The sequence below is a fragment of the Protopterus annectens genome, chromosome 9.part0 (assembly GCF_019279795.1).
Source record: "Protopterus annectens isolate FY-2018-M chromosome 9.part0, PAN1.0, whole genome shotgun sequence".
Classification (NCBI taxonomy): domain Eukaryota; kingdom Metazoa; phylum Chordata; order Ceratodontiformes; family Protopteridae; genus Protopterus; species Protopterus annectens.
Genome location: NC_056743.1, coordinates 266,569,212 through 266,595,734, shown reverse-complemented (window position 1 = coordinate 266,595,734; position 26,523 = coordinate 266,569,212). Strand labels below are relative to the sequence as shown.

Sequence of the window (26,523 nt, the reverse complement as noted above, 5' to 3'; positions counted from 1 at the left end):
TGTAGGAATCTCCTTGTGGTCATCTGGGTGAGTTTTGCTAAACCTCTGAAGTAATGAGTTAACTTCTCTTGCTTGTCTTCTGTTAGGTAAGCCATCTGAGAGGCTGTGTCTAGTTTGGCTCCTAAGAAGATTATTTGCTGGGATGGCTGCAGTCTTGACTTTTGGAAGTTGACTGTGTATCCCAGAGCTTGAAGTAATCGTATGACATAATCCAGGTTTTTTGTCAACATCAATTTGTCGTCCGCTTGTATGAGGCAGTCGTCCAGGTACGGGTAAATTTGTATTCCCTGGAGCCTGCAATGAGCAATCACTGAAGCCAGGCATTTTGTAAATACTCTGGGCGGAGTAGATAAGCCAAATGGCAATGCTGAGAATTGATAATGCTCTGGCCCTGCAAGAAATCTGAGGTATCTTCTGCAGCTGCGTCTGATAGGGACATGCAGGTATGCCTCCTTGAGGTCCAGAGTAATCAGCCACGACTCCTTGCCCAGCATGGGAAGGAGTTGCTGTAGAGTCAGCATTTTGAACTTTGGTACTATGAGAAAGGTGTTTAATGCGGACAAGTCCAGTATTGGTCTCCATTGAGATTCTTTTCTTGGAACAAGGAACAGTCTTGAGTAAAACCCCTGGTCTTGTTCTTGTTGTGGAACTCTTTCTATTGCTTTCATTCGAGTCAGCAGAGTGATTTGCTTGATAGCCTCTGCCCTCTGATTTTGTGGTAGGTTTGGCATGCCTTGTTTTCTTGGTAAGGTATGAAAATGAAACCTGTACCCTCGGTCTATAATGTCCAAAATCCATTTGTCCTTTGTCAGTCTGTGCCAGTTTTCTGCAAACAGAGATAATTTCCCGCCCAAGGGAGCTTCTAGTTGTTCCCTGGTAGGCGGTTAGTAGAGGAAAGTCATTGAGTTTGTGGTTGTTGGGCAGGTGAAACCCCAGCATCACTTCTTTGGTTTCCTGGCTGCCATTGTCGTCCCATGTGAGGGCCTCTGTATTGGCCTCTTCCTCGGCCACATCTGTTCTTACCCCTTTGAAACTTTTCTGGATTAGGAAAGGACCAGTTTTTTGAAGGCCAATTCCTACTGAACCTGGGGGGGTTGAACCTGGAGGAAATCTTTCACAGTCTGAACTGATTTTGCTTTTTCTTCGATGGTCTTTAAGACATCCTTAGCATTTGCACCAAAAAGCTTGTTCTTTTCCAAAGGTGCATCCAGAAGCTTTGCTTTTACATGATCTGGTAGAGGTTGATCTTTTAACCAAGCATGTCTACGAATCACTGCCCCTGTCATAGCTGCCCTACATGAAGCTTCTAGTGCATCATATCCACACTGCAGGAAGTGATTGCTTACTTGCTGAGTGTTATGTACAGCTTCCTGCAAAGTCTTCCTGTCTAAAGGATCAGGAGAAGCTAATGTTTTTTGTAAATCTTCTAAGAGATAATCCTGATATTGTAACATATGAAAAAGGCAATTTAAAGCTCTCATAGATAAGGTAGTGGATGTGTAAACCTTTTTACCCCATCTCTCTAATGACCTCGCTTCCCTGTTGGAGGGCAAAGGATTTTTTGAGGTGGAGGCTGAAACTCCTTTAGGCCCCTGTGAAATAGTTTCCAAATCAGCGGTATGGGCCCTGAATAAATGGGAATGAGTTTCAGGGACCCTGTAATACCTGTCTGGCTTGGCAGGAGCAGAAGGAAGAGAATCAGGGGTAGCACTAGAGTCAGAATACAAATCATCCAGAACATCAAGTACAGGAGGAATAGCTAAGGGCCTGTGCTGAGGCTTCTTAAGGAAAGTCCTAAGGCGTTTCCTAGAATCAGAATATTCCTGTCCTTGCCACTTGAAATGTTCCCTCATGGTGTGCAGAACTTCCCCAAAGGAAATATCCTCAGGAGGGGAGGCCGAAGGGATGGAATCTTCTGCATCCGAATCCTCATAGGTCTGGAAGAGCTCTTCCTGGCTATCAGAGTGGACAGAGCCCTCAGAGTCTTCATCTGAAGGAGTAGGGTCAGAGGGTTCAACCCGGGCCTTTATCAGGAGGAGGCTGGGATGCTCTCTCAGGATGGGCCTGTGAACCTCTAATCATGGAAATTAAATCAGCAGCCATGGACATAATTTGTGTCTCCGGAGTCGGCTGAGGTAAGGATTTAGAAGTAATATGCTTTGTTTTGCTGGCTGCCTTAACCCTAGTGTAGGCCTTAACAGACATGGCCATAGGAGGCCTGGCAGCTCCACGTGCCGGAGTGACCTTGTCCACAGCAATGGTCTCGGGCATTTCCTCAGTTTCGGTATCCGGAGGAAAATCTATAACTGGCGGAGTAATGTCTGGAATCGGAGTCGTTGGTAATGCGGTGTCTTCGGTTCGGAGCGGTGGAGAGACCGTCTCAGAGGGAACCGGAGCACTCGCGCTAGGTTTTGGCGTGGAGTCGGTGGTAGATGCGGGCTGAGAATGTCGGTCCCGGTCTTTTCGCTTTTTAGGCGTTTACGATGTCGGAAGATCCGACGGCATGGTGTAAGCAAATTTATCGCCGAAAAAATCTTCAGCGAACTCCGCCCGGCGCCTGAGTGCGCTTGTTGAAGCGAGCACAGGCTACACAGGCCGAGACGTCGTGGTCTGGGCCCAGGCAAGGGAGGCAGTAAGAGTGGAAATCCTTATGAGGTATTTGTTTACCACAAAAAAGACAATTGTTAACTTTTTCAGTAATTTCTGACATCGGTCTCGTAGAATACAGGAGCTGACCGACCGGCACTTGCGAACCGCTTCTACTTCGGGCACCGCGCGGCAAGAAAGACTAAAGAAAATGGCGTCGGCTGATGCTTATATACTCCAGCCGCTCTGACGTCGGAGAGAAATGCGACATCAGCCGACGTCGGACCCAGACTTTGGAATCCGGCCGACCGAGGGCTGCCTGAGGCAGGACAACCCACATGTTATGACTGCAGTTGCATTCTTGAGGGACATCTGAGTAGAGCTGGAGTTTCTTTAGCCTAACTGCATAGGGCATCTGTTTGAGTCCTATGATCCTCTTGGTGAGGTACTTTTGGGGTCTTTCCAGTTGCTGCAGGTGTCGGGTAAGGTACATCCCAAATGGGGCATTATATTCAATTATGGGCCTGATGAGTAGAGGGGCACAATGACCTCTCTAGATCTAGATGTGAACCCTTTCGTAATAAGGTGGTTTATATAGAAGGTCTTTCTAACCACTTTGGCAACATGATTGTCAAAGGAGAGATTGCTATCTACTTGGGTCCCCAAATCCCTAATTACTTCTTCCGTACTTAATGGATTACCACCTATGTGGTAATTTGTGGGCACTTTGTTTTTTCCAAAGGGGATGACTATGCACTTTTTGGCATTTAGCTTTAGGCCATGGCTCTGGCACCAGTTATCCGTCTCTGTGAGACCCTTTTGGAGGATGCTTGTATCAGTCGGTGAGTCGATTATGGCACCCAGTTTGCAGTCATCTGCGAACTTGGTCAGCCATAGTCCTCCCATGTTAGCCTGTACCCCAGAGAAATATATACCGAACAACAGAGGTCCCAGGACTGAGCCTTGTGGGACGCCACTTGTAACTGGTTTAGAGTCTGACATGGCACCTGCAATTCTGATCATGTGGGTTCTATCCCTGAGCTAGTTTGCAACCCATCTTGTGACATAGGGGTTGATATTTAAGCTGGTGAGCTTATTTATGATGCCCGAGTGGGGTATTGTGTTGAAGGCTTTTGCGAGGTCCAGGTAGGCTGTGTGGACTACCTTCCCTTCATCTATGGCCTTGGTGACTGTTTCAAAGAAGTCGACCAGGTTCAAGAGGCAAGATCTGCCCTTAAAGCCGAATTGGATAGGATCCAGTGTTTGGAGGTTCCCAAATAAATAATAATATACACAAATAAGTTTAACCCTCTTTTTTAAGTCTAACCTTAGAATATACATTATCACTGCAGTTGAAAAGAGCAGCTGCTTGATTTAGATGGGTCTCGATCACTGGAATGGACACAGTATCTTTGTTGCAAGTCAAGTTTACAAATGGGAGGTGGTTAGATAGAACTGGAGAACATTCTACCATGGGGAATGCTCACCAAGAGGAATTTTAAAAATCTGCAATTGATTTCTGAAACATTGTGATCATGCAGCTTCTCTTCCCTGGGACTCCACTGAAAATGGGTACTTTCTGGCCCAGTCAGACTTTCCCACTAAACAAATGTCAAATAACTAAATAATTTCACTAGATGTACAGTGACAGACAATAACAAGTATCAGGTGTGTGTGTGTGTGTGTGTGTGTGTGTGTGTGTGTGCGTGTGTGTGTGTGTGTGTGTGTGTGTGTGTGTGTGCGATCACATTTGCATGTGTTGGGTGGATGCCAGTAAGAGCAGATGATGCTGAGGGAAAGGGCAACAAGTTAAATGTGGAGCTGATAGTCCCTCACTACTAAACTAGAGATTCAGGAATTTGATACAGTTTTGAGTTTAACGTAACAGAAGCTAACTTAGTGGTAGGTGGATGCATACGAAGTTACTCAGAGCTGGTGGGGTGATAATGCAACTTGGTGATGATTGAGAACAGAAAGGGGAATGGCACATCTTTACATCCTTACTCTTGAAAGAAGCACGTGACTTGTTACCTTAATGCTTCCTAAGGTCCAAACTAACAGTGACAAGAATCACTCTGGGAAAGGGGTGGTCTTTGCCCAAGAAAAAAATTCAGGGACTTTTTGCCTCTTCATGTGCTGCTGCTAAACCAGGTGGAGCAGTACAAGACTTGGTGTCATATTTTGCACCAGCCACACACACACACACACACACACACACACACACACACACACACACACACACACACACACACACACACAATCAGCATACATGAGCACCTTACTGCACTTTGAAGACTTTGGAGCCAAAAATTGTACTACATCATCTGTCTATCACACCCAGACAACAGTGAAACTTCCAAGTACTGTGATGAACACTGTTCTCGAATGCACACAAGGCAGCAGCACTGACACAAAAATTGGTCTACCTGAATGGTCTTTGGATGACTGGTCACAAAAATTCACAGCTATCCCAGCACCTGACGATGTAAGTTCTGCCAGTAACAAAACTGCTGGTAGCTCAAGTCATACATTGTACACATGGAGTGAAACTATTACTTATCTGAGTGATGAAACCTTTCATACAATTCCCTGCTTTGTACTTATTGACTGTACCATTTAATGTGTTACATGGCATTTTCTGGAAGAACAGTAAAATGGAGTAACAAAAAAAGTTGGAGAGAGAGAGGAACTGTAGCTGAAAGACACTAAACAGAATTTTCTAAAGGAAGAGAATTCTGCTGTGGTCCTGCATTTAGTATGGCAGCAGCATAAACATACTGTGGTATTACTTTTGCTATACAGCACAGTAAGTGTATATTCTGCAATTTAAAACAAGGACCAAGGGATGGGAGTCAATACAGAAAGAGAAGTGAATCAGCTCTAAAACTGTATCGTGTGGCACTCTGGCATAAAGCCATATCGAGAACAGAAGCTTGCTCCTCAGATTACACAAGGTCCACCTATAAGGTATGATTTTTTTTTTTTTTTGCATCTTTGAAACAAGTCTGAAAGTTACTATCTACGGCCTCAAAAAAATCATCATCAATGAAGAGGCCTCCAGAGTAGTGTTTGTTTTCAAAATTAATCCGTTTTATCATAGAAAACATTTGCCTAGCTGTACTAAATCCAGGCCAAAATGTATGTTTGTTACCTCACAGAGGTAAGTACTTTTCAAAAAATCTTTCTATAGAAACTATTACGAGATGATTTTTCTGTGATTTTACTAAGGGGGCAGAACTGATTGATGGTTGAGGAAAGTGGAGAAAGATATGACTTCTGGAAGAGGTGCAATAAAGGGACACTTAAAACTACGAGCATAACACTAGTGGTGAAATGTCAGGCTGAAAATGAATAACTGGTACAAGATGGCATGTACAAAGAAAACACACTGAACCTTCTATCCTGAATTTGTTATGGCTTAGCCACTGAAGTGTAAAGTCATCCAAGAGAACTGGGTTAATTAAGGGAGTGGATGGGGTGAGGACATGCAAACAACTTGTACAGTGTTTAGTTTTAGAGCTTACTGTAATCTGGGCAATGATCTAGTTGATTCGGAATTGGTTTGTGGAGTTGCACTGACTTACCAATTTATGGTTCAGGCTACAGATAATTATTCACTAGGAGCACTACCCTGTAGTGAAGACAATGCCTGGTCCACTGCCATGAGGATACGAGTATGTTGGCAGATTAAAATAAAACAGTAAAAGTAGGACTCTGTTATACCTGTGGCTTATATATAGCTTATGCAAAGAAACTCCATGTTTTGAATATGATTCTCTAGTTGTTAATGCTGCAAAGATCAAATTAAGCCGTTAAGAGCTTTTGGCATACTAGACCATGATTGGCAAGTACAGAGTGGTGGAACCTGAGACACTGTAAATATCTCCCATGTTCTGTAGTAGTTTTTCATATGAAGTATGTACCAAGTAGATTTATGGATGTTTGAGAAAAGGTAGGATTTCTATCGGTAAAGCTATTCTTTTTTTTTTTTTTTTTTTTAACGTGGGAGGTGGACATAAGGAGGAATATGAATAAGTGAACACTACATAGGGATTGTCTGTTTCAATGTGCCAATATGGTGATATGGTTAGTGGTAATGACAAACTGTTAGGTGGTTAACTGTCAACAGTGACACGGGTGAATATGTTATTACTAGGCAACTGACTGAATAGATACTTTGTAGCCTAGCCACTGGGATTAGACAGAGTACTTATCTACAGTTAGATAGCCATTCATCCAAGTTATATTTGAAGATAAAGGGGAATTACTTTGCTTAGGAATCTGTTCCAGAGGACAGTAATTCTTTGAGTGAGGTATCTATCACACCAGCAGGTCCAGTTTATGTTGCAATGAACATTTAAGGTCACTAACAGCAGTGAACATAGCGTTGATGGTTTTGCGAATATACAGGAGGTTACTCAGAATAGGATCATTTGGGGTCATGTGGGCCAGACAGAAGTCACACATGAGAAGCCTGTAACAGAGAGAGTGGACAGAGAAAAAGTGTCTTAGGTGTTTTGCTTAGGAAATGGATCACAGGTCCAGGAGTTTATTTGTGAGGAAACTCTGCCTCCTTTCAGGTCTATCCATACTTTTGGACAGATACATGCCAAAAAGACCACTGCATTCAATTACAGGTCTAATAAGGGAGGACTACAGAGGCACGAGAATAAGAAGTTATGTACCTACCATAACGTTCCATGTTAGTTGTCTTCTCTCGCCTTCTTTCTTGCTTGATGGGTTCGGAGCCGATCCTCGGCTCCGACTCGGCACTTGCTTTAGCTCGAGAACTCCTTTTACCAGCTCGAGGCAGCCCCATATCCCATGATGCAAGGCAGTAAGTACCCAGATCTCGTTTGTTGACAAAGGGCAATAACACCAAGCATAAAATACTTCCCAAAGGAAGAAGAAACTTACAGATGGAAAAAGGACCAGGTCTGAATGGTCTTTAGCATAATAATTTCTTATACAAGGTCTGTCCAGGCCAGGGGGAAGGAGGGAGGGTCGCAAGAAAGAAGGCGAGAGAAGACAACTAACATGGAACGTTATGGTAGGTACATAACTTCTTAATGTTAAGTTGTCAATCTCGCCTTCATTCTTGCTTGATGGGACCGCGTCCCTAGCACCTCTATCCTGGGTGGCTCAATGGAACAAACTCTTGAGGACTGTAGAGCCAAAACTGGCTCTGTCCCTGGAGGCCAAGTCCAATTTGTAATGGGAAACAAAGTGTGAGGAGTGGCCCAAGTGGCGCTGCACAAATAGTGTCCAAAGGCAGTCTAGCTTGAAAGGCTGTAGAAGTAGCTAAACTCCTAGTTGAATGTGCTTTAGGTTTTGAGCACAGCTGTTTTCCCCTGATCGTATAAATTTCAGTGATGACGAAGAAAGCCATCTGGACAAAGTCACTTTAGAAACAGGAAGGCCTTTTTATTATCCGCATAGGAAACAAAAAGTTGATCAGATTTTCTAAATTTTTTGTTCTGTCCAAATAATATCTAAGCTGACGGTGGGCGTCAAGATAATGTAGCTTTTGTTCAGCTCTATCTGAATAGTTAGGAAAAATACAGGAGATCAATGGATTGATTCAGATTGTTTTTGAAGCGACCTTAGGTAAAAGGATGGATTAGTTCTCAAAGATACTCTGTCTTTGTGAAAAATCAAATAGGGGTCGAACCGAAGAGCATGAAGTTCAGACACCCTCCTGGCAGATGTAATAGCCACTAGGAATAACGTTTTCCAAGAAAGATATTTTAGGGAACAAGAAACAGCTGGCTCGAAGGGCGGAAGAATCAAGGATGTCAGCACTAAATTTAGATCCCACTGAGGAGGAGGATTCCTGATTGGAGGCTTTAGTAGGAAAATTCCTTTCAAGAAGGCCCTGCAGAGCCTATGGGACATAATATTATGATCTGCTATCCCGACATGAAAATTAGAAATAGCAGCCAACTGAACTCTGACTGTGGAAGAAGAGGAGCCTGCATGAAAAATCTCTGCTAAGAAGTCCAGAACTGCCTGAACAGGGGCAGTAAAAGGATCAATATTTTGGGCCTTAGCCCAATAAGAGAAACGTTCCATTTGCTTGTGTAAATCCTCCTGGTAGAGGATTTTAGTGAAGCTACTATGATATCTCTAACTGGGTTAGAGATCAAAGGAAGCCTGGCTAAGGAAGGAAGTGGAGCAACCATGCTGTGAGGTTGAGAGAAGGAATTGACCGGTGCAGCTGACCGGATTGGTGAATCAGTAGATCTGGCACTGGGTCCAGATGCCACGGCTGCACCAAAAGGTGATGATGGAGGAGCGGGAACCAAACTTGTCGAGGCCAGTAAGGGGCAATGAGAATGAATTTGGCTCCCAAAGCGGTAGCTTTCTGGATCACCTGAGGGATCAGAGGAAATGGAGGAAGGCATAAAAGAAGTCCCTGGGGCCAATCCTGGGTCAGAGCGTCTCTGGGGGATGGCCTGATAGAGGAAGAGGCTGAAGAAGTCTGGACATTTGCTGTTTTGGGGAGTAGCAAAAGATCGCAACATGGGCGACCCCATTCCAGAAAAATCTCTTCCGCTATGGATTGCTTGAGAGACCACTCGTGAGGCATGAGAATAGCTCTGCTCAATCTGTCCGCTATAATGTTGGTTTTCCCAGGGATATGCGTTGCTACCAGAAACCGATGAGAGGAGATCGCCCATTGCCATAGTCTGGCGCTTCTCGACACAAGGGGTAGGACTTGGTTCCGCCCTGTTTGTTGATATACCAAACTACAGACATGTTGTCTGTGTGGACTGCAATTGTCCCTACGGGAAGAAAGTCGTTGAGGGCTTGCAGCGTTAAAAGCACTGCTCTCATCTCCAGGACATTTATGTGCAGATGGTACTCGAGCGGTTGCCACGTCCATGAACCATCCTGCCCTGATAATGACCCCCACCCGATCAGGGAGGCATCCGTGGTGACAGTGGCTACTCGGGGACGGAGGTACAAAGCACCTGCCTTGGTGAACCTGAGGCGATGTGATCCACCAAGCAAGATGTTCTTTGCATGTTTGTGTCACCAGAATCTGGTGGCGCATTGGGAGTTGCTGGTATGACCACTGTGTGAACAGCATCCACTGAAGGAGGCGCATGTAGAATCGAGCCAGGGGAAGAAGAGTAATGGCGCAGCCATGAGACCTAATACCTTTAGAACCATTCTGGCCTGTACTTTCTTGCTGGCCAGAATGATCCTGACATGAGTCTGAATGTCTGAAACTCTTTGTTCGGTAAGGGTAGCTGACATCCGAACAGTGTTTAAGTTTGCGCCTATGAAGGTAATAGACTGGCAGGGCGATAAGGATGACTTTTGAAGTTGACTGAGATGCCCAAATGAGAACAAAGGTCTATTGTGTAATCCCTGGCTTGTATAAGCTGATGCCTGGTGGTGGCTGACAGGAGCCAGTCGTCGAGATCTGGAAACACCTGGAATCCTTGGCGTCTCAGGTGAGCCGTGACCACTGCCATGCATTTGGTGAACACTCTGGGGGCTGTAGTGAGACCAAAGGGCAGGGCTCTGAACTGGAAATGACTGGACCCCAGCCGAAGCGGAGAAATCTCCTGGGCGTCTGTGAATTTTGATGTGATAGTACGCATCCTGAAGATCTATTGAGCACATCCAGTTGTCCTTCTGTAAGAAGGGCAGAATTGACTGAAGAGTGACCATTGAATCTTGTCTTCCTGACAGACTTGTTGAGTCTGCTGAGATCAATATTGGTCTCCAGTCTCCCGTCTTTTGGGGACCAAAAGAACCTTGAGTAGATTCCGGGCTCTGAATGGTCTATTGTAACTGGCTGAATGGCTCTTTTGCAGTAGTTTTGCGATTTCTAACTCTGCAATGTCCCTTAGACCGGGTGGTACATCTGGAAGGGAACTTGAGGGAAGGACTTTCCTCGAAAGGAATTATGTAACCCTTGGATATGATCGACTGTACCCATCTGTCTTGAGTGAGGGAATGCCAGGCTTCTGGGTACAGTGATAATCTTCCCCGACTGCCTCCAAGGAGGGACAGCCGGGCAACACCTCAGGGATGCTGAAAGGGCTTATCAGAGAGAGGCTCCCTGTTTCCCTGGTTCTTGGACCCCCTCTGCCTCTAGGCGTCTGTTGTTGTTACCCCCTCTGCCTCTAGGGGTAAACTGACCACGTGAATCGGCGTGACTCCTTGGGATTCTGGAACCACATCTTCCCACCCTTCTGTCCTTTGGGATAAGGCCTAGAAGGGGTGGAAAACGGACTCCAACAGCAGAAAGAGTCTTGCCGTCCTGCTCACACCTGGTCAAGGTCTCCTTCACCTGAGGGCCAAACAAAGCTGACCCATCAAAGGGAGAATTTGTGAAGGGCGCCTTAAAGGGATCCATAAAATCACATAGCCGCATCCAGGCTTGGCGTCTAAGAGCCACACCTGTGCCTGCGGCTCTACTCGCTCCATCCGCAGCATAAGATATTAGCCGCATGGAGGAGTTAGCAATGGAATTGAGGGTTCCTAGCTGCGAAGCAATCTTTTCTTGAGCCCCTGCAGCTGTAGGATCCTGAACTACTTCTCCCAGCTCCTTCAGGATATCTCTCTGGAGTCTGGTGAAGTGACAAAGATAATTCAGCGAGCATAGCAAAGGTCGCTGAGGAAAACATCCGCTTGCCGTACCTATCCATGGTCCTAGAGTCCTTATTAGGAGGATGGGCCAGGCACGGAAGGATCTGCAAGTTCCTTTTGGTGGCCGCAGCCACCACCATGGCATCAGCGGGGACACCCTTGGTAAGGAATTGTTTGTCACTAGGGGCAGTGATAAATTTAGAAGGCCTCCTAGGGACTGGCTCTACAGAGTCAGGAGCTGTCCACGCCTTTAGTGCAATAACCTGCATAAGGGGTCGAAGGCGGAGACACCCAGGAGGTGGAGGGCCGAGATCCAAGCGCCTCTAGGTATACTGACTCATCCTCAGAGGGATTGTTGGTGGGCCAGTTTCCCCTCTGTTTCAGAAGTTCTAGGATGTCTGAAAAGGAGACATCCTCAGAGGGGGATCTAGGGGATCCCTCTGACTCATCAAAGTCAGTATCCGACGTGACAGACTCAGGGAGTCTACATGCTTCCTCTTACAAGTCCTCTTCCTAGGAGGATCTCCCGAAACATCAGGAGAATCCTCGGAAGAGGGGGAAATTCCCAATGGGGAAACCTGAGGCGGAGGATCTCTGGGTCCTGTAGCAAGAGAAGTGGCAGAGATGTCAACAGGTACAATAGAGGGAGGAGCTACGGGAAGAGACTGCTGACTGATACCAGTGGCCAGTACACTCTTCATCACCTCGAATGCTCCCTCCCAGGCAGGTCCGAGAGAACCCGCTCGAAGAGCTAGGAACTCCAGGGACCACGAAGGGAAGCATCCGAGGCAGATGTCGGAGCCGAGCTCACCAGGCCGAGGCTCCAAGGGGAAGAGCGGGTTGGACAAGGGTCGATGCCACTCACCCCTCGGAGGAGACCATGGAAGCCCGACCACGAATCCCTCTAAGGAAGAGGAGATAAGAGTAGAGGCTGAAGGAACAGAAGGGGGTATCCGTCCTCCAGCCGTAGCAGTAACCATGCCCGAAGACTCCAACTCCAAGCTCTGGGGTAGAGTTGAAGGAGGAACTGTAACGGGGTGTGGACCAACAGTCGTCTGCTGAGACGGACTGTGAAGCATTTGGGCCAGTACCTGTGACTTGAGCAATCTGCTGACCACTCTCTCTAGGTCATGGTCAGACAACCTGGATGACCTTGAAGATCGGCTCCGATGGCTCCGTTCCGACAGAAGAGGTGAAGCGGGAGCCGAAAGTACCGGCCCCAAGGAAGGAGCCCCCGACCTCTTCCGGGAATGAGCCATCGGAGCCGATACTACGGATCCTGTCGGAGCCGACTTCTCGGAGCCGACAGAGCGCCTCGATGTATCGGCTCCAGCTGGAGCCGATACAGCCACCAAATAACGGTGTCGGAGCCGATCGGGCCGACACCGATGCCTGTGCCACATGGGTGTCGGAGCCGATCGGAGCCGACGCCAGTGGACAATACAGTTCGGCACCGATAGCCATCGGTGCGAAGCTTAGTCAAGCCAGAATCGGCTCCAGCGGAGCCGATCTCGACTCAATGCGAGTCGGGCGAGGCCGCAGGCTTAGAAACAGAAGCCTGGGCCTTGGAAACTCTTGCTGGTTTGGTGGAGCCGACTTAGCGGAGAGCCCTCCGGCTTAAGAAGGCCCCTAAGAACCAGTTTGTTATGTCTCTCCTGCAGGACTCTCTGGCTGAAGGAGTGACAAATAGCACAGGAGTCCTGCAGGTGAAGAGGGCCCAGACAATACAGGCAAGAAGTGTGACCGTCTGTCAGAGACATTTTCTGACAGCACGAGTCACACTTCTTAAAACCTGAAACCCTCTCCTTTGACATGGTGCCGAACACACAATACACACACACACCAGTCAAAAATAATTTAAATTACACAAAATACCAAAAGGTATTCTATAAAAAACACCAACACACACACCCTAACAGGGGGGGGGGGATGGGATAGGGATAACTAAGAACAAATTAAAAAAGACAGGGAATTTCTGTCAGCAAGGGATAGAAATTAAATTTAAACTATCAAAAAATTAGTTTTTGACTAAAAAGGGGCTTGAAAATCACAAAGTGAAACAACTTACCAGGAGCTGGTAAAAAGAAGACCTCCCAAGCGGCGCAAAGCGAGATCTGGGTACTTACTGCCTTGCATCATGGGATATGGGGCTGCCTCGAGCTGGTAAAAGGAGTTCTCGAGCTAAAGCAAGTGCCGAGTCGGAGCCGAGGATCGGCTCCGAACCCATCAAGCAAGAATGAAGGCGAGATTGACAACTTAACATCATCTGTTTATCTGGTTTACCTCCATATCACTGAAATGCAGCTGTGCGAGTGAGCATTACACCGAACTGGAATGTCAAAATATAAAACGCTTTTCCTCCCAAATGTCAAACATGGTAAAATTGATTTTTGACATTCGACATTACCGGGAGTTATGCATGAAAACCCATTTGCCATCTGAGGAGTAGTACAGGAAGAGTGGTTTGACATCGTAGTTACGGCAAAACGAAAATCAACATTTCAAAACTGTGACGATATCCTTTCACACAAGTGCACTCACACAGCTGCATTTCAGTGATATGAATGTAAACCACGGATCTGAAGAAAATTCTCTTAGTTATCAAAGGAGATGAACAGAAGGACTTCCTAACAACTGTAGCAAAATGGCCGTCAAAAGAGAGCTCACTGTCCAAAAAATGGGTACAGCTTACTAATGCTGAAGTCTCTTTTGGGGGTGGGATACCGTTAACACAGTAGGAGCAAGGATGGCCAAAGTATGTGATGCACTTTTCAGGATTTACCTTCAGATTATTTTCATGGCACCAATTGTTTATGCAGGTCAGCCCTTCTTGAAGGATCAGAGTTGACAATGTCTCCCTGTTTACAGTTATCTGCAAACTTAAATCGGCCAAAGGGCTTTGATATCACAGAAGTAATTTCAAACAAGAGTGGCTCAAAAATCAAGCCCTGAGGAGCACCACTGGTGAGCCTTTTTTGAGGGGACTGTGCTTTCAGTCTTAATTTGATGGGTTCTGTCAGTTAATCACTTTGTTATTCAAACATCACTGTTAATTAGGTTGATACGTTTTGAATAGTGTCATAAGCTTTGGGTAGGTAAAGCCTTAGCTATTAAATCGGCCTGTTCACATTCAAGGCCTGAGTGATTTTTTTTTAAAGGTCTAACGGTTAGGCAGACAGGATGTGTTCTTTAAAAAAGAACGACTGAGTTTGTTCAAGGGATTTAGACTGCCAATATCCATATGAGGTTTACAGTGATACACTTCATAGTCTTACTGACCAGGCTTGCAAAGTTTTGAGTCTACATAGCTAACAAGATCTGTCTTGAGTATGCCCATGTGTAGGGAGGATAATCAGTGCAGGTCTCTCTGCATGTCTCGGCTACAGAGCCAGTGGAGAGAATGAGGCAATAGACTGTGTAGTGGGTCACTAAGACGGTGCTTCATGTTGGCAAGGAATCACCCTGACACACTGTCAGGACTACTCGGCTAGAATTTTTCAACTCCAAAAGAATTTAGATCTTCTTCAGGGTGATGCTGGGGAAGAGTGAGAGATGGGTGAGGCAAATAAGATGTTGAAGCACATGCAGGCTAGGTGGAGAAACTTGAACTAAACTGCAGCTGCAGAGGATGTGGCTATTCTCCAAGTCTCTGCTGACTGCTAATGCTATACCAAGGGGACCAGGGGAAGATGGGTGGTCTGAAAAACAACGGCTCACCCAGCAGCAGCTGGGGCAAATAAGGAGTCACAAAAATCCTAAAAGGCTCCTTACTTTTTCTTATTACGCACAGAGGAAGACAACACCAGAGAGACTGGCTGCTGCTCCATAGGGAAAGCTAAGAAAAGAGGATTGAAAGGCAGCTAAGAGTAGCCTAAAATATCCAGTAAGGATGAAGAAAGAAGAACCAATTCCTCTGAAGTATACATCGAAAGTCCCCCCACAAGCACAGTGTCCCTTCCCAAGTACACGAAAGTCATACAATAACCTTTCTCCTCACAAAAAGTTACAGAAGCACTATCAACGCATCTGTTAATATATCTGACATGAATTGTTTCAGTAGCAACCAGGTTGTTAGCCTAGTAAACCACTATGACCCTAAGATAAATTTTTTTGTGGGAAAAAAAACACAAAAAATTTAAAATTTTAGAGAGAAGGCTTTCCTCAAATAACTGGCCAACTTGAAGACTGCAGCCAAATGATAGGATAACCTGGGGACCATGTCAAAGAAGTTCTCACTTTGACTGCAAAAAATCTTTGAAGCTTTAGGCACTGCACCTGCCTTTTGTATGGTGCACCCTGTGTGCACTATGCAGACTGAAGTTGCCTAAAACTTTGAGAACTGGCCGGTGCAGAAGGGTAAAACCATATGGATAGAATACTGCAAAGGAGATACATTTACAAACATCACAACGTGTGACAAACACCTATGACCGACAGTAATAAAAGGAAGGGCCTCAATTTTAAATAAGCAGGACACAGAAAAATGGATGGTAGGGTAAAGGTGTGAAACACACACACACATTATACATATACACACACACACATATATATATATATATATATATATATATATATATATATATATATATTTATATATACACACACACACACTTTCACAAATATTACCTTTTCGCTTTTCTTCTTCTTCTTTGCGTCTCAGAAATGCTTTCACCGCATCAGACTGCACGCCTTTCACTTTTGGATCTTTTTTGGGTGGACCAACAGTCAAACTGTATCTCTTCTAGAAACAAAAAGAACACTGCTGGTTGAAAAAAAGCCTGAAGAAATGTTAGACCACAGATTTACTTCAAACACTGTAGCAATTCAGTCTCGCTTTCTTCTAGTTCTCTGTCAAATCAACATGGGCCTACCACAAAATAAATATTGATATACATTTGTTTATAGATACATAGTTCTGTAATCCAAAAACCCCAAAGGACGTACGCAAAACAGGATAACAATGTAGATAGTGCCACTGTCATCTTGTATGCAGATATGCAATTTACACACCCATACGAATTCCAATGAAAAAAAAAACAGTAAGCTGTTTTACACTAACATCAAAGAGCAGTGTTAATATACAGGCACAGGTACCCTACACTGAGATACTGCTTAAAAAGCTGTATAAAAAACTCCCTGGGAACATCTGGCATTTGTGTTTTTGCATGTTTACTGGTTTAACTAAGCCCCTCTAAGTATAAAAATACTAAACAAAACATATCAATTAAAAAAAGCAATTATTCCAATGACCAAACAAAATTCAGAGTCTAAACATCAAAAGCAGACATTACTCACCCACTCTCTGCTATACTTTACATCTTGAAATATCCAATTTGTCAGTGGCATACAATGAAAGGTCTTTCTAGATATTACAAGGGCATTCAGTTGTGCTCACACTACCACCCAGATATGCAACTGTAAATGAGATACAATACTGGGATAACATTAGGATGTTTTACATGATCCTTTGGCAACAGTGTTTTAAGAATAAGAAATCTGGTATCCCTTACACATATTACTATACATAGCTACAAAGACGCAAATTCACATTTAGTGTTTCCGAGTATGCTCACGAGCGGCACACTGAAGCAACAGTAAGCAGTACTGCTTCATAGTGCCTGGTCACTGGTTTAGTTCCTTCCTGGGGAGCCTTCTGTGTAGAGTCTGCATGGGACACCCTGGGTGCTTCAGTTTCCTTCCACTTCCCAAAGATTTGCTGGTAGATGGACAAGCAATTTTTCAAACCACCCACATGATCTGAGTATGTTGTACATACATCTTGGGATAGACTGAATTGTTTTTCTACCTTACATTCACTTCTTACTGGGATAGGCCCTGACATTCAATTTACCCTGAAGGGGATAAACGAATGCTCACCGTTGTGTTATACTGCATTAACAGTAAGTATTTTTACTGTTTTGTGATTTACACTAAATCTTCTGAAATAATACATTTGTCAGATAAAGGGTTATTTGGAGGGGTATCTGCTTAGATCTGATAAATTGCCTTCTGGAAAAAAGAAAAAATATATCAACAGGTTCAAAAATTCACAATATTTTACTGAACAAAGAGAAAAATATATTAATGAAGATAATGTTGTTTGAATTTTAAAAACCAGGTCAAGGTGACCATTGTGGGAGATGTGACAGCTATAACATACTTTAAACACAGACCATGAAAACTAGAAGCCATCTGTGCAAATATTCAAAAGAAATATAAGGGGCCCCTTCATGCTACTGAAACTTCCTTACCTGTAATCTTCCTTGCTATTAAACTTCTGAGTGTAAGGGGCTGAAATTTCAAATATGAATTGAGTGCACACGGACACGTTTGTGGAGAGATTAGCAAAAAAAGTATCCAGGACTGAAAAGAAAGTGACGTCTTCAGAACACCCCCCCCCCCTAAGTTATGCAACTTAAGCTAGTGCCCTTTCTCAGCACCATGGCATACTGGAAGAGAGTCCTAATCACTACTCAGCTAACCAGAGTTCAGATGGTGGTTTTATTGCTAGAAGAGCAAGCTGCAGAGGGACAGGAGTGAAGAGGCAAGGTTTGCTCACCTCTCAGAAGATGAAAATCAAGTGGTCTTGCACTATGCGTCTCCCACTTATGATTCTGTTGTGGGCACCTAATGGGAGCAATCTATTCAAGATGGGAGAGTGGGCTTCCTGGGAGGATTCATGTCCCACACAAACACAGGTGATTGCCCATGTTGTACCCACTTACATGCGCCTGCCTTGAGTGCTTAAGTGGCATACTAGGGACAGTGCAAGCAAAAAAAAAAAAATATATATATATATATATATATATATATATATATATACACACACACACACACACACACACACACACACACACACACACACACACACACACACACCCTGATGGCTGCCCCTACGACGCTGCAACACAACTTGGTCTCACCTGGCAGGGAACTAATGTATACAACTAAATAAACAAATGCGTGCCTCGTAGACAACAATCTCCACAGCAGAAAATACTACGAGGATACCATGAATAAGGAGAAATACTACGAGGATACCATGAATAAGGAGAAATAAGACCATTTATATGCTATCAGGAGAAAGGATGAAAATAATGCCTTGTATAGGCATATTAGGGACAATGCAGGGTGCACATTTACGTTTGCTCTATTAGAAGTGTTGTCAGTCTAGTAGAGGTGGTAATACAAAGGCTATACTGGGAGAAAAGGAAGTTAGATGGCAGATATTTTTGAATGCCACTACACCTCAACGAACATATTTCCATTAAACCTGTAATACAAGCCAGGTTATGATAGGATAGAAGTTTAACTTTTTCAATGTTTTATATTCATTTTTCTTGTGGGCATTATAAGAATATTTCATGTTATTACAGATGTACATGTCTAACTTCATATTATATTTTATATATATATATATATATATATATATATATATGTATATAATTTTTTTTTTTCTTCTTATAAGCAAGACCTGAAATCTTTGTTTCTAATTGATCATGAATTAGTAATTTATACTGAGTGATGATTGAATGACTAGTATTTAAACTGTTTGCGGTTGTTAGACTGGGTTCTGATGAAGTCTTAAGTATTTTAGATGAAAGCGCTTAACCATTTTATTATTTTAATAAAGTTTATTTATTTTTAGTTTTTGGTGCCGTACTGCGCTTATTTCTCCTTATTCATGGTATCCTTGTAGTATTTTCTGCTGTGGAAACTAATGTGTACAATTAAAATGATTAATCAGACATTCACATGTCATGAAGTCCCCCAAAATGCTACCATCATTTCCCCACCGACTGTCATGGCAAGGTAACAGATCACCACATTACTTTAGGTAAACAACGTAAAGACTTCTACTTGCACTTTTACAAGGTTTTCTAATCCTTTATATGTCACTTACAAAGCAAACATTTCCCCTGCAACATTTTGTAAATGATTGCAGAGCTGAAATTGAACATCTTAAATGGTACAAGGCACAACTTAGAAATGTCAAAAGAACAGCAGTCTTGAAAGTCAGGCATACTGCACTACATTACTGTTGCATACTACAACTTAAGAAAAAGCAGACAAATTTATGTACCTTTGCCACACATTTTTCCTAAATTCTAAGTGTATCTCAAAAATGTGGAAGATAAATTTCCAAAACATACAAAACATACTCTTGGCATGAAATAAAATAACCATCTGCCACCGTTTCCAATGTAGTAGAAAACAGTTTACAGTGTTGGCACTCCTCAAGCATATGCAGTTCTCTAACATGGTACATCTTCGCTAGAAACCGGTGGTCAAAAAGGAAGAACAACATTCTAGGGCAGCATAAATACAACTTCTTTACTTTCTTATAGTACTATGTGTGGGAGATGCCTACAGTACTGTAATGATTTAGTATTCGGAAATGCACGTTGCTTATGGTTTTAAAAAAGAGCAATTAAGGTTAATCCAGATTCAGGACCATTTATTTCCGCTAGTGCAGCTCCTTTTCTTTTCTTTTTTTCCTAAACAAGCCCCAAAATTAGAATCTGAAATTTCAGAGGATGAAGATGTTGTGTCCATGTGTTAGTTTTAAAAATATTGATTTTTTTTTTCAAATGTAACCTGGTGAACTACTTTTAGTTGCTAAATAAAAAAGTACAGTAGGATCTTACCATAACAGGAGATGCCCCACTTCTCACTGCTGCAGTCTTCTTTAAAAATAGGATATCCTGATGGACAAAGGCAAAAATCTGGCCAGCAAACAAAAGCTTTTGCCCCTTTTTGGTGCCGTACGTCAGACATTTGTCCTAGATCTAAAGCACGTGGTATATAAATGATGTACTGACACCTGATCCTTAGACTTCAATTGCCCCAGAACGGCCAGAGCAACCCAACAGAAGTAATGACGTGCATCCAAGAAAGGAGGAGGAGGACTCCTCAGACAGAGGAAAAGCCACAAAGAAAAGCAGGTGGAAGGAAGGAGGGACAGAATACTGCAACACTGAAAATAAGTGCACGTACTGTTATGATAAGATCTCCCACAACTGTACTAAGTTCATCCTTATGATTGTTGCAGTATTCTTTGCAAATGGGAAAGTACAAAAACTACTGAGGAGTATGGGAGGAGGAAGCTACAGAGAAGCCCAACAACCCAGGTAGGATGATCTTGGCAAAACCAGCCCTGGCCCTAGAAATCACATCCAATTTATGGTCAGTACAGGTAGGTACAGTAGACCAAGTAGCAGCTTCCACAATAGATCTATTAGACAGATCCTTGAAAGAAGCACCAAAAGAAGCCACAGCACTGGCAGAATGAGCATGTACAGAATAAAATTACCACCATGAAAAGAACAGCAAAATAAAATGACCTTAAAAATCCAGAAGGAGATAGTTTGCTTAGAAAGAGCCAAAACAGATTGTCCAGAATGGAAAGAAACAAAAAGGTGCATTGATTCATCTTAAATCTTCAAGGTAATATCCAAGTGGTCTATGTAAATCCAAAATATGAAGAATTCTTTCATTATTGTTCTGTGGAGAAGGGTATAAAGAGGGAAGATGAATAGCTCAAGTCAGACAAACATTAACAACCTTGGGCACAGAAGGATTGGTATGAAGGGAAACTCTGTCTTTGTGAAAAACCAAAAAGGGAAGTTGCCATGAGTGCCTGACGTTCAGAAACTCTCTTGACAGAAGCAAGAGCTGCAATAAACAGTTTTCCCAAGTATAATGCTGTAAGGAAGAAGAGAATGCAGGCTCAAAAGGAGCCAGAGTCAATTTTTCAGAAACAAAATTGAAGGTCCCAAGGAGGAGGAATAAGCTTTCTTGGAGGCTTAACATGAAGGATGTGTTTTAGAAATTGTTTACATTCAAATCTAGAAGCAACAGGTGGATTCAAAGACAGACAAGCAGAATGATAAAATGAGCTTTAACAGATTAGTATGTCAGGCCAAACAGAGCAGCTCACACAAAGTACAACAGAGTACTCACAGAAAGAGGATACAGGTTACGGGTCTGACACCAAATAAAACATCTCATTCATTTAGCTACATGGAATTTTCTAGTAGTGGGTTTTCTGGCCTCCTGCAAAACCTGAAACACTTCCTCAGAGAACTGGTCCTTAAAAGGAATCAAAACCCTATCACCCAGAGATTCAATTGTAGGATGAGTAAATGTGGGTGAATGACAGATCCCTTGTCCTGTGTGAGAAGATCCATCCTGTGAAGTAACGTGCGAGGACTGCATCTGGCCAGATGAAACAGAAGGGAGAACCAGTGCTGCCAGGGCCAAAAGGAGCGACCAGCTAGATTTTGGGCTTGTCCCATATGATTTCATGCAGGAGGTTGACAATAGAGGAAGAGGAGAGTATGCGTACAGAAACATCCCCTTCGAAGAAAAAGGCATGGCATCCATTTTAAGCCACAGAACTTTGCGGAGGAATTATCTGTTCAGAGAGGAGGAAAAATCTTCTTGACGAATACATCACTGATGTACAATATCCAGAAAAAACGTCTTGCAAAGCATCCATTTGTGAGCGCTGCCCTGGACCTGTGTATCACATGACTGTGGGGTTGTCTGAAAATTCCCAGAGGACCTGGAACCCAAAGAGGGTGCATGGTCCATTTGTTGCTGGGAAGCTCAAATTCCCTGGACCCTGATGTTGGAAGAGGCTCCCCAGGCCTAATCGGAAACATCTGTGTACATGCACCGATTAGGAACAGGGACTTAAAAACTGGCCAGGATTCACAGAAATCTGTTGAATCCACCAGAAAAAAAATGGAGTTTGAGGCAAGGCAACTGGGATGAGAAGATCCAGGGTATAACAGTGCTGAAGCCAAAATGTTTTAAGATGCCACTGAAACTTCCTCGAGGAGCCTGGCAAAAGGAACCAAAGGAATGGTTGATACCACCAACCGCAGAGCTCTAAGAAACTCTCTTGTAGGCAGCTCTTGCAGACAAAGAAGAGACTGAATGTAGGCAACCAAGGAAAGGATCTTGGGAGGAAGAGGAAGCAAGGCAGTCATTGGCAAGGTCTGAAACTTGCAATCCAGAAAAACTTGGTCTTGAGAAAGGGTAAGAATACACTGAGATTTAGAATGAACCATACGCCATGAAAAAGCACTGTGTATTTGAGATCCTGAAGAAGGTGGTGAGAGGGGTCTTGAATCAGCAGGTCATCTAAATAAGGCAAAATCTGAATTCCCTGAAGTCTATAGAAGGGCATCACTGGGGCCAGACAGTTAGTAAAGACCCTTGGAAGAGCAGAAAAAGTAAAAGGCAAAGCAGAGAGCAGAAAGTGTACTGAACAAACAGAAACTTATAAAGAGGACAGATAGGAATGTGAAGGTATAAATCCTTCAGATCAAGAGACACCAGCAAAGCTTAAGGAAGTAATGGGAGAGACTGGAGAAACAACATCTTGAAAGAGGGCACTTTCAAAAAGTGTTTAAAAAGAAAGATCTACAGAATGGGCCTCTAAGAACTATCTTTCCTGGGAAAAGGAAAATTCTGGAATAAAAGCCCTTGGCCTTTTGAGAGGGTGGGACTGGTTGAATGCTTTCTTGAAAGAAAGTCTTGAAGAACCGAATGAAAGTGAGAACTGGCAATGGGAAAGTTGGGGAATGCCTGAAAAGGGAGGAAGGCACTTCTAAACCAAGAAATATCTGTTCTGAATAAAAAAAAGCACCAATAAATCTGTGGTTATGTGTTACCAAACTCAAGGGACATAGTCAATCTGAGGGAAAGAGGAATCTAGCTGAGGGGCAAAAGGCTAAATGTCAAATAGAAGCAGTTTGTCAGAAAAAAAAGGTTTTTGACCATTAGAACACCTTCAGAAGGCTTCTTAGGAAAAACCCACTTGGAATAGTTCTTAGTCCTGACATGCTGTTTTGGCCACCTCCTAACAAAAGTATGGCTTGGAGGGATAACTCCTCAAAAACGTAGGAATAGCAGAAAGGAAGATCTGCTTCCCATCTTGCATGATCTTCCCCTTATTCTGAAAAGTCTTCAGCTGCACCGCCAACAAGATTGTTTGCCCAAAGGGGAGTCCATCAATTTAGCCTTAATGTCTTCTGGAGGGGACCGAAGCCACATCCAGGAATATCTCATAACTGACCTTGTAGCAGCCACCCTACAGGAAACGTTAGCAGCATCATAACTTCATTTTACAGAGTGCTGAGCTACATGGGAAACAGAGCTCAAAAGAGAAGTAAGCAGAGGAATAAGTTTCTGGATCAGACAGATCAGAAAGATTACTCCCAAGGTGAGAAAGAAGAGCCAGAACATATCTAGTCATTTAAGTCTGATAACTTATGAAAGCTAGAGTGGCAGAGGTATACACTTTTTCCTGTACCTGTCTATTCCCTTGTCAGGGGGCAAAAGCTTGGAAGTGACAGCAATTTACAAGTCTTGTCACTGGCCAGGGAAATCACTGCTGGTTCAGAAGAATGGCTTTTATATAAAAAAAAAAAAAACTTATGGGTTTCAGGAATATTATAAAACCTGCCGGGCTTCTTTGGAGCAGAGGGCTGGGAGTCAGGAGCCTGACAGATGGAAGAAAAGGTGCCTTAAAGAGCAAACATGATAGGATAAACTGCAAAAGGGTGAGGTCAATCAATCTGCCAAAAGTCATAGTACCTTTTCTGAATATCAGAAATCTGGTAACAATCCCATTTAAAACATTCCATCATGCAAACAATAGTGTCCCCAACTGACATCTCTTCAATGCGGGAATCAGGGGAGAGAAATCTTCTTCAGATCCAAGAGCTAGGGGGGAATGAATCAGAGAGGAGTAAGCCAAGGACTCCTCTCCAGAATCCAAGTCTACCTCCTCTTCAAAGTACTGGAACATACATAAAAAGCAGATGAGGCAAGAACACTTGTTAACCCGAAAAGCACCATCAACCCTTTATGATAATCGCTGAAACAGTCAACTATAAAAAGTCATGTACTCACCATAATGTTCCACCTGTGCCATCCATTTTCATGCTTTCTCAACTGTTGGGTTCGGATCTGATCCTCATATCAGACTTGACCATTACTACAGCTCGTGGTAACCAAAAGTTCTCAAGCTTCTCCCATATCCATAATCCACCAACTCCTAACATGCCTCAGATCTTTTTTGCGGATTTTACCAAAAGTACCTGTTAACATGCATAAATAAAAAGATACATAAAACTATATATGTCCTGTAGAAGAAACTATATCAGGAGCTCAAGCAAAAGGACAGTGGTATCCTTATATCTCATTCATCCAGAAGTTCATAGACATAAGGGATGTCGTGTTGGTGGGTGAGATGCTGAAGAAGAATGAAAATGAACAACACAGATGGAATGTTATGGTGACTTCTTTACCTAATGTTGCCAATTTTCATTCTATGGTCAACTCTTGGGACAGAGTCCCCAGACACCTAAAATCTTGGGTGGACCCTAAGGAATGATATTCCTGAGCACAGCTGAACCAAAAGATGCTAGTCAAATTTGCAATGAGTAATAAAGGTATGAGGACTTGTCCAACTTGCTGCACAAATGTCATGGAAAATCTGGATATAAATACTGAAGAAATGGCCATGGATCTAGCTGAATGGGCTATTATAGGTTTAGCTAATGTAGGACCCAATTTGTTATAGATAAAATAAATACATTCAGTTAGCCACTTGGCTAAAATTACCTTTGTGACTGGTTTACCCAATTTCAAATCTGCACAGAAAACAATTGGTCGTTTTTTCTAATTTATTTCATTCTATGTAAGTAAAAATTTAACTGTCCGTGAACATCCAATAAATGAAACATGTATTCACCTTTGTTTGCAAATTTAGGAAAGTATACTGGCAAATTAATATATTGATTGATATTAGATTCTGACACCACCCTGGGAAGGAAAGAAGCACAGAGTAACCCTATTCTTATGAAAAATTAAGTAGGGAGATTTTGAAGACAAGGCTTGAATTTCTGAAAATTTTCTAGCTGAGGTAATAGCTACTAGAAAAACAGCTTTTGAGATAAGAAAACTAAGTTCACATTTAGCTGCTGGTTCACAGGGGGACTGTATTAATGCCTGCAGTACCAAGTTCAAATCCCATATGTTGGGGTAAGGACTTTAAAAAGGTGGTCTCCAAAGAAGACTGCCTCTCAAGAATGATTTGCAAAATTTAGAAGAGGCCACAGATGAGCCTACAAATCCAATATGAAAATTAGATATTGTCACTAATTGAACCTTATTAGTAGAGGACCTTGCCCCTTCTTTAAAGAATAACCCTAAAAGTTTGAGTATGTTATGCAACGGAGCTGAAAAGGGATCAAAATGATTTTGTTGTGCTAAGTAAATAAATAATTTCCATCTACTTGTATAGAGTTTTCATACTGAAGGTTTATGGGGAGATAAAAGGATACGGTGGACAGGGGAAGAGAGCATTGACTGTCTGGCTATTAATGGAAAGTACAGTTCTGTACACTTACCATAAATGTAGATGTTAAGGAGTATATTAACTGTTGCAGTCACCCCATTTGGGTTATCCCTGCCAGGGTAGCCCTTGGCCAGCCCGAATACCAGAGGCTTAGTATTTCTGCATCGGTTGCTGTCGCTTCAGGACTGACGTAAGGTTGTCAGTAGTATAAAGTAAAGCAGTCAGTAGTATAAAGTAAAGCAGCCAATGCCATTACATCAGTTTTTCTTGCTCTAACCTGTCAGGAGCCCCCAAGTGGGAGCCAGGTTCTGGTGGAAGAACCCCACCAGTAGAAAGTAAATACCAAAATGTCTCTTGTAAGGAGAGAGAAGAAAGAAGAGGGGGATGGAGGGAGACCAGGACCGCAACAGTGAATACACTCAAACATCTAAATTTACGGTAAGTGTACACAACTGTACTATGTTCTTAGTGTTTCACTGTTGCAGTCATCACATTGGGTTAATTCCCAAAGCTGAGGAAAAGGGTGAAGGCAGTCAAGGAAATTAGGGGCTGGCTAGGATGCCTTGCAAGACTTCAGAGGCAAACCTTGCCCTGGATTTGGAGAAGATAGGCAAATGGTAATGTTTGGTAAAAGTGTGAACATATGTCCAGGTGACAGCCCCCAGGATGTCCCTGGTGGGGACTCTTCTGAGGAAAGCTGCAGAGGTGGAGGCTGCTCTGTTGGAGTGAGTCCGGACACCCTTGGGGGTAGGCCTTCTGTGTTGCTTGTTGCAGTGTGCTATCCATTTGGAAATGGTTTGTTTGGAGATGGCTTTGCCCTTTGCCCCTGCAGCAAAGCTAACCAGCAATTGATCAGACTTTCTGAAGGAATGAGTCCTGTCTAGATATAATCTGAGCTGTCTGTGCACATCTAAGAGAGCACAGGATCCTTTCCCCCTTGTTCTGTGTGGACA

At 43.3% G+C, this 26,523-nt stretch overlaps 1 protein-coding gene across 1 annotated transcript in view; it reads right to left on the bottom strand.

Annotated features, from left to right (window-relative positions):
- Window positions 1–26,523, bottom strand: part of SPTY2D1 (SPT2 chromatin protein domain containing 1) — a 700,855-nt gene that overhangs the window by 424,455 nt on the left and 249,877 nt on the right. Inside the window, exon 2 of the mRNA XM_044082851.1 lies at window positions 15,820–15,934. Coding sequence (XP_043938786.1) covers window positions 15,820–15,934 — 115 coding nt within the window. The remainder of the gene's footprint in view (window positions 1–15,819; window positions 15,935–26,523) is intronic.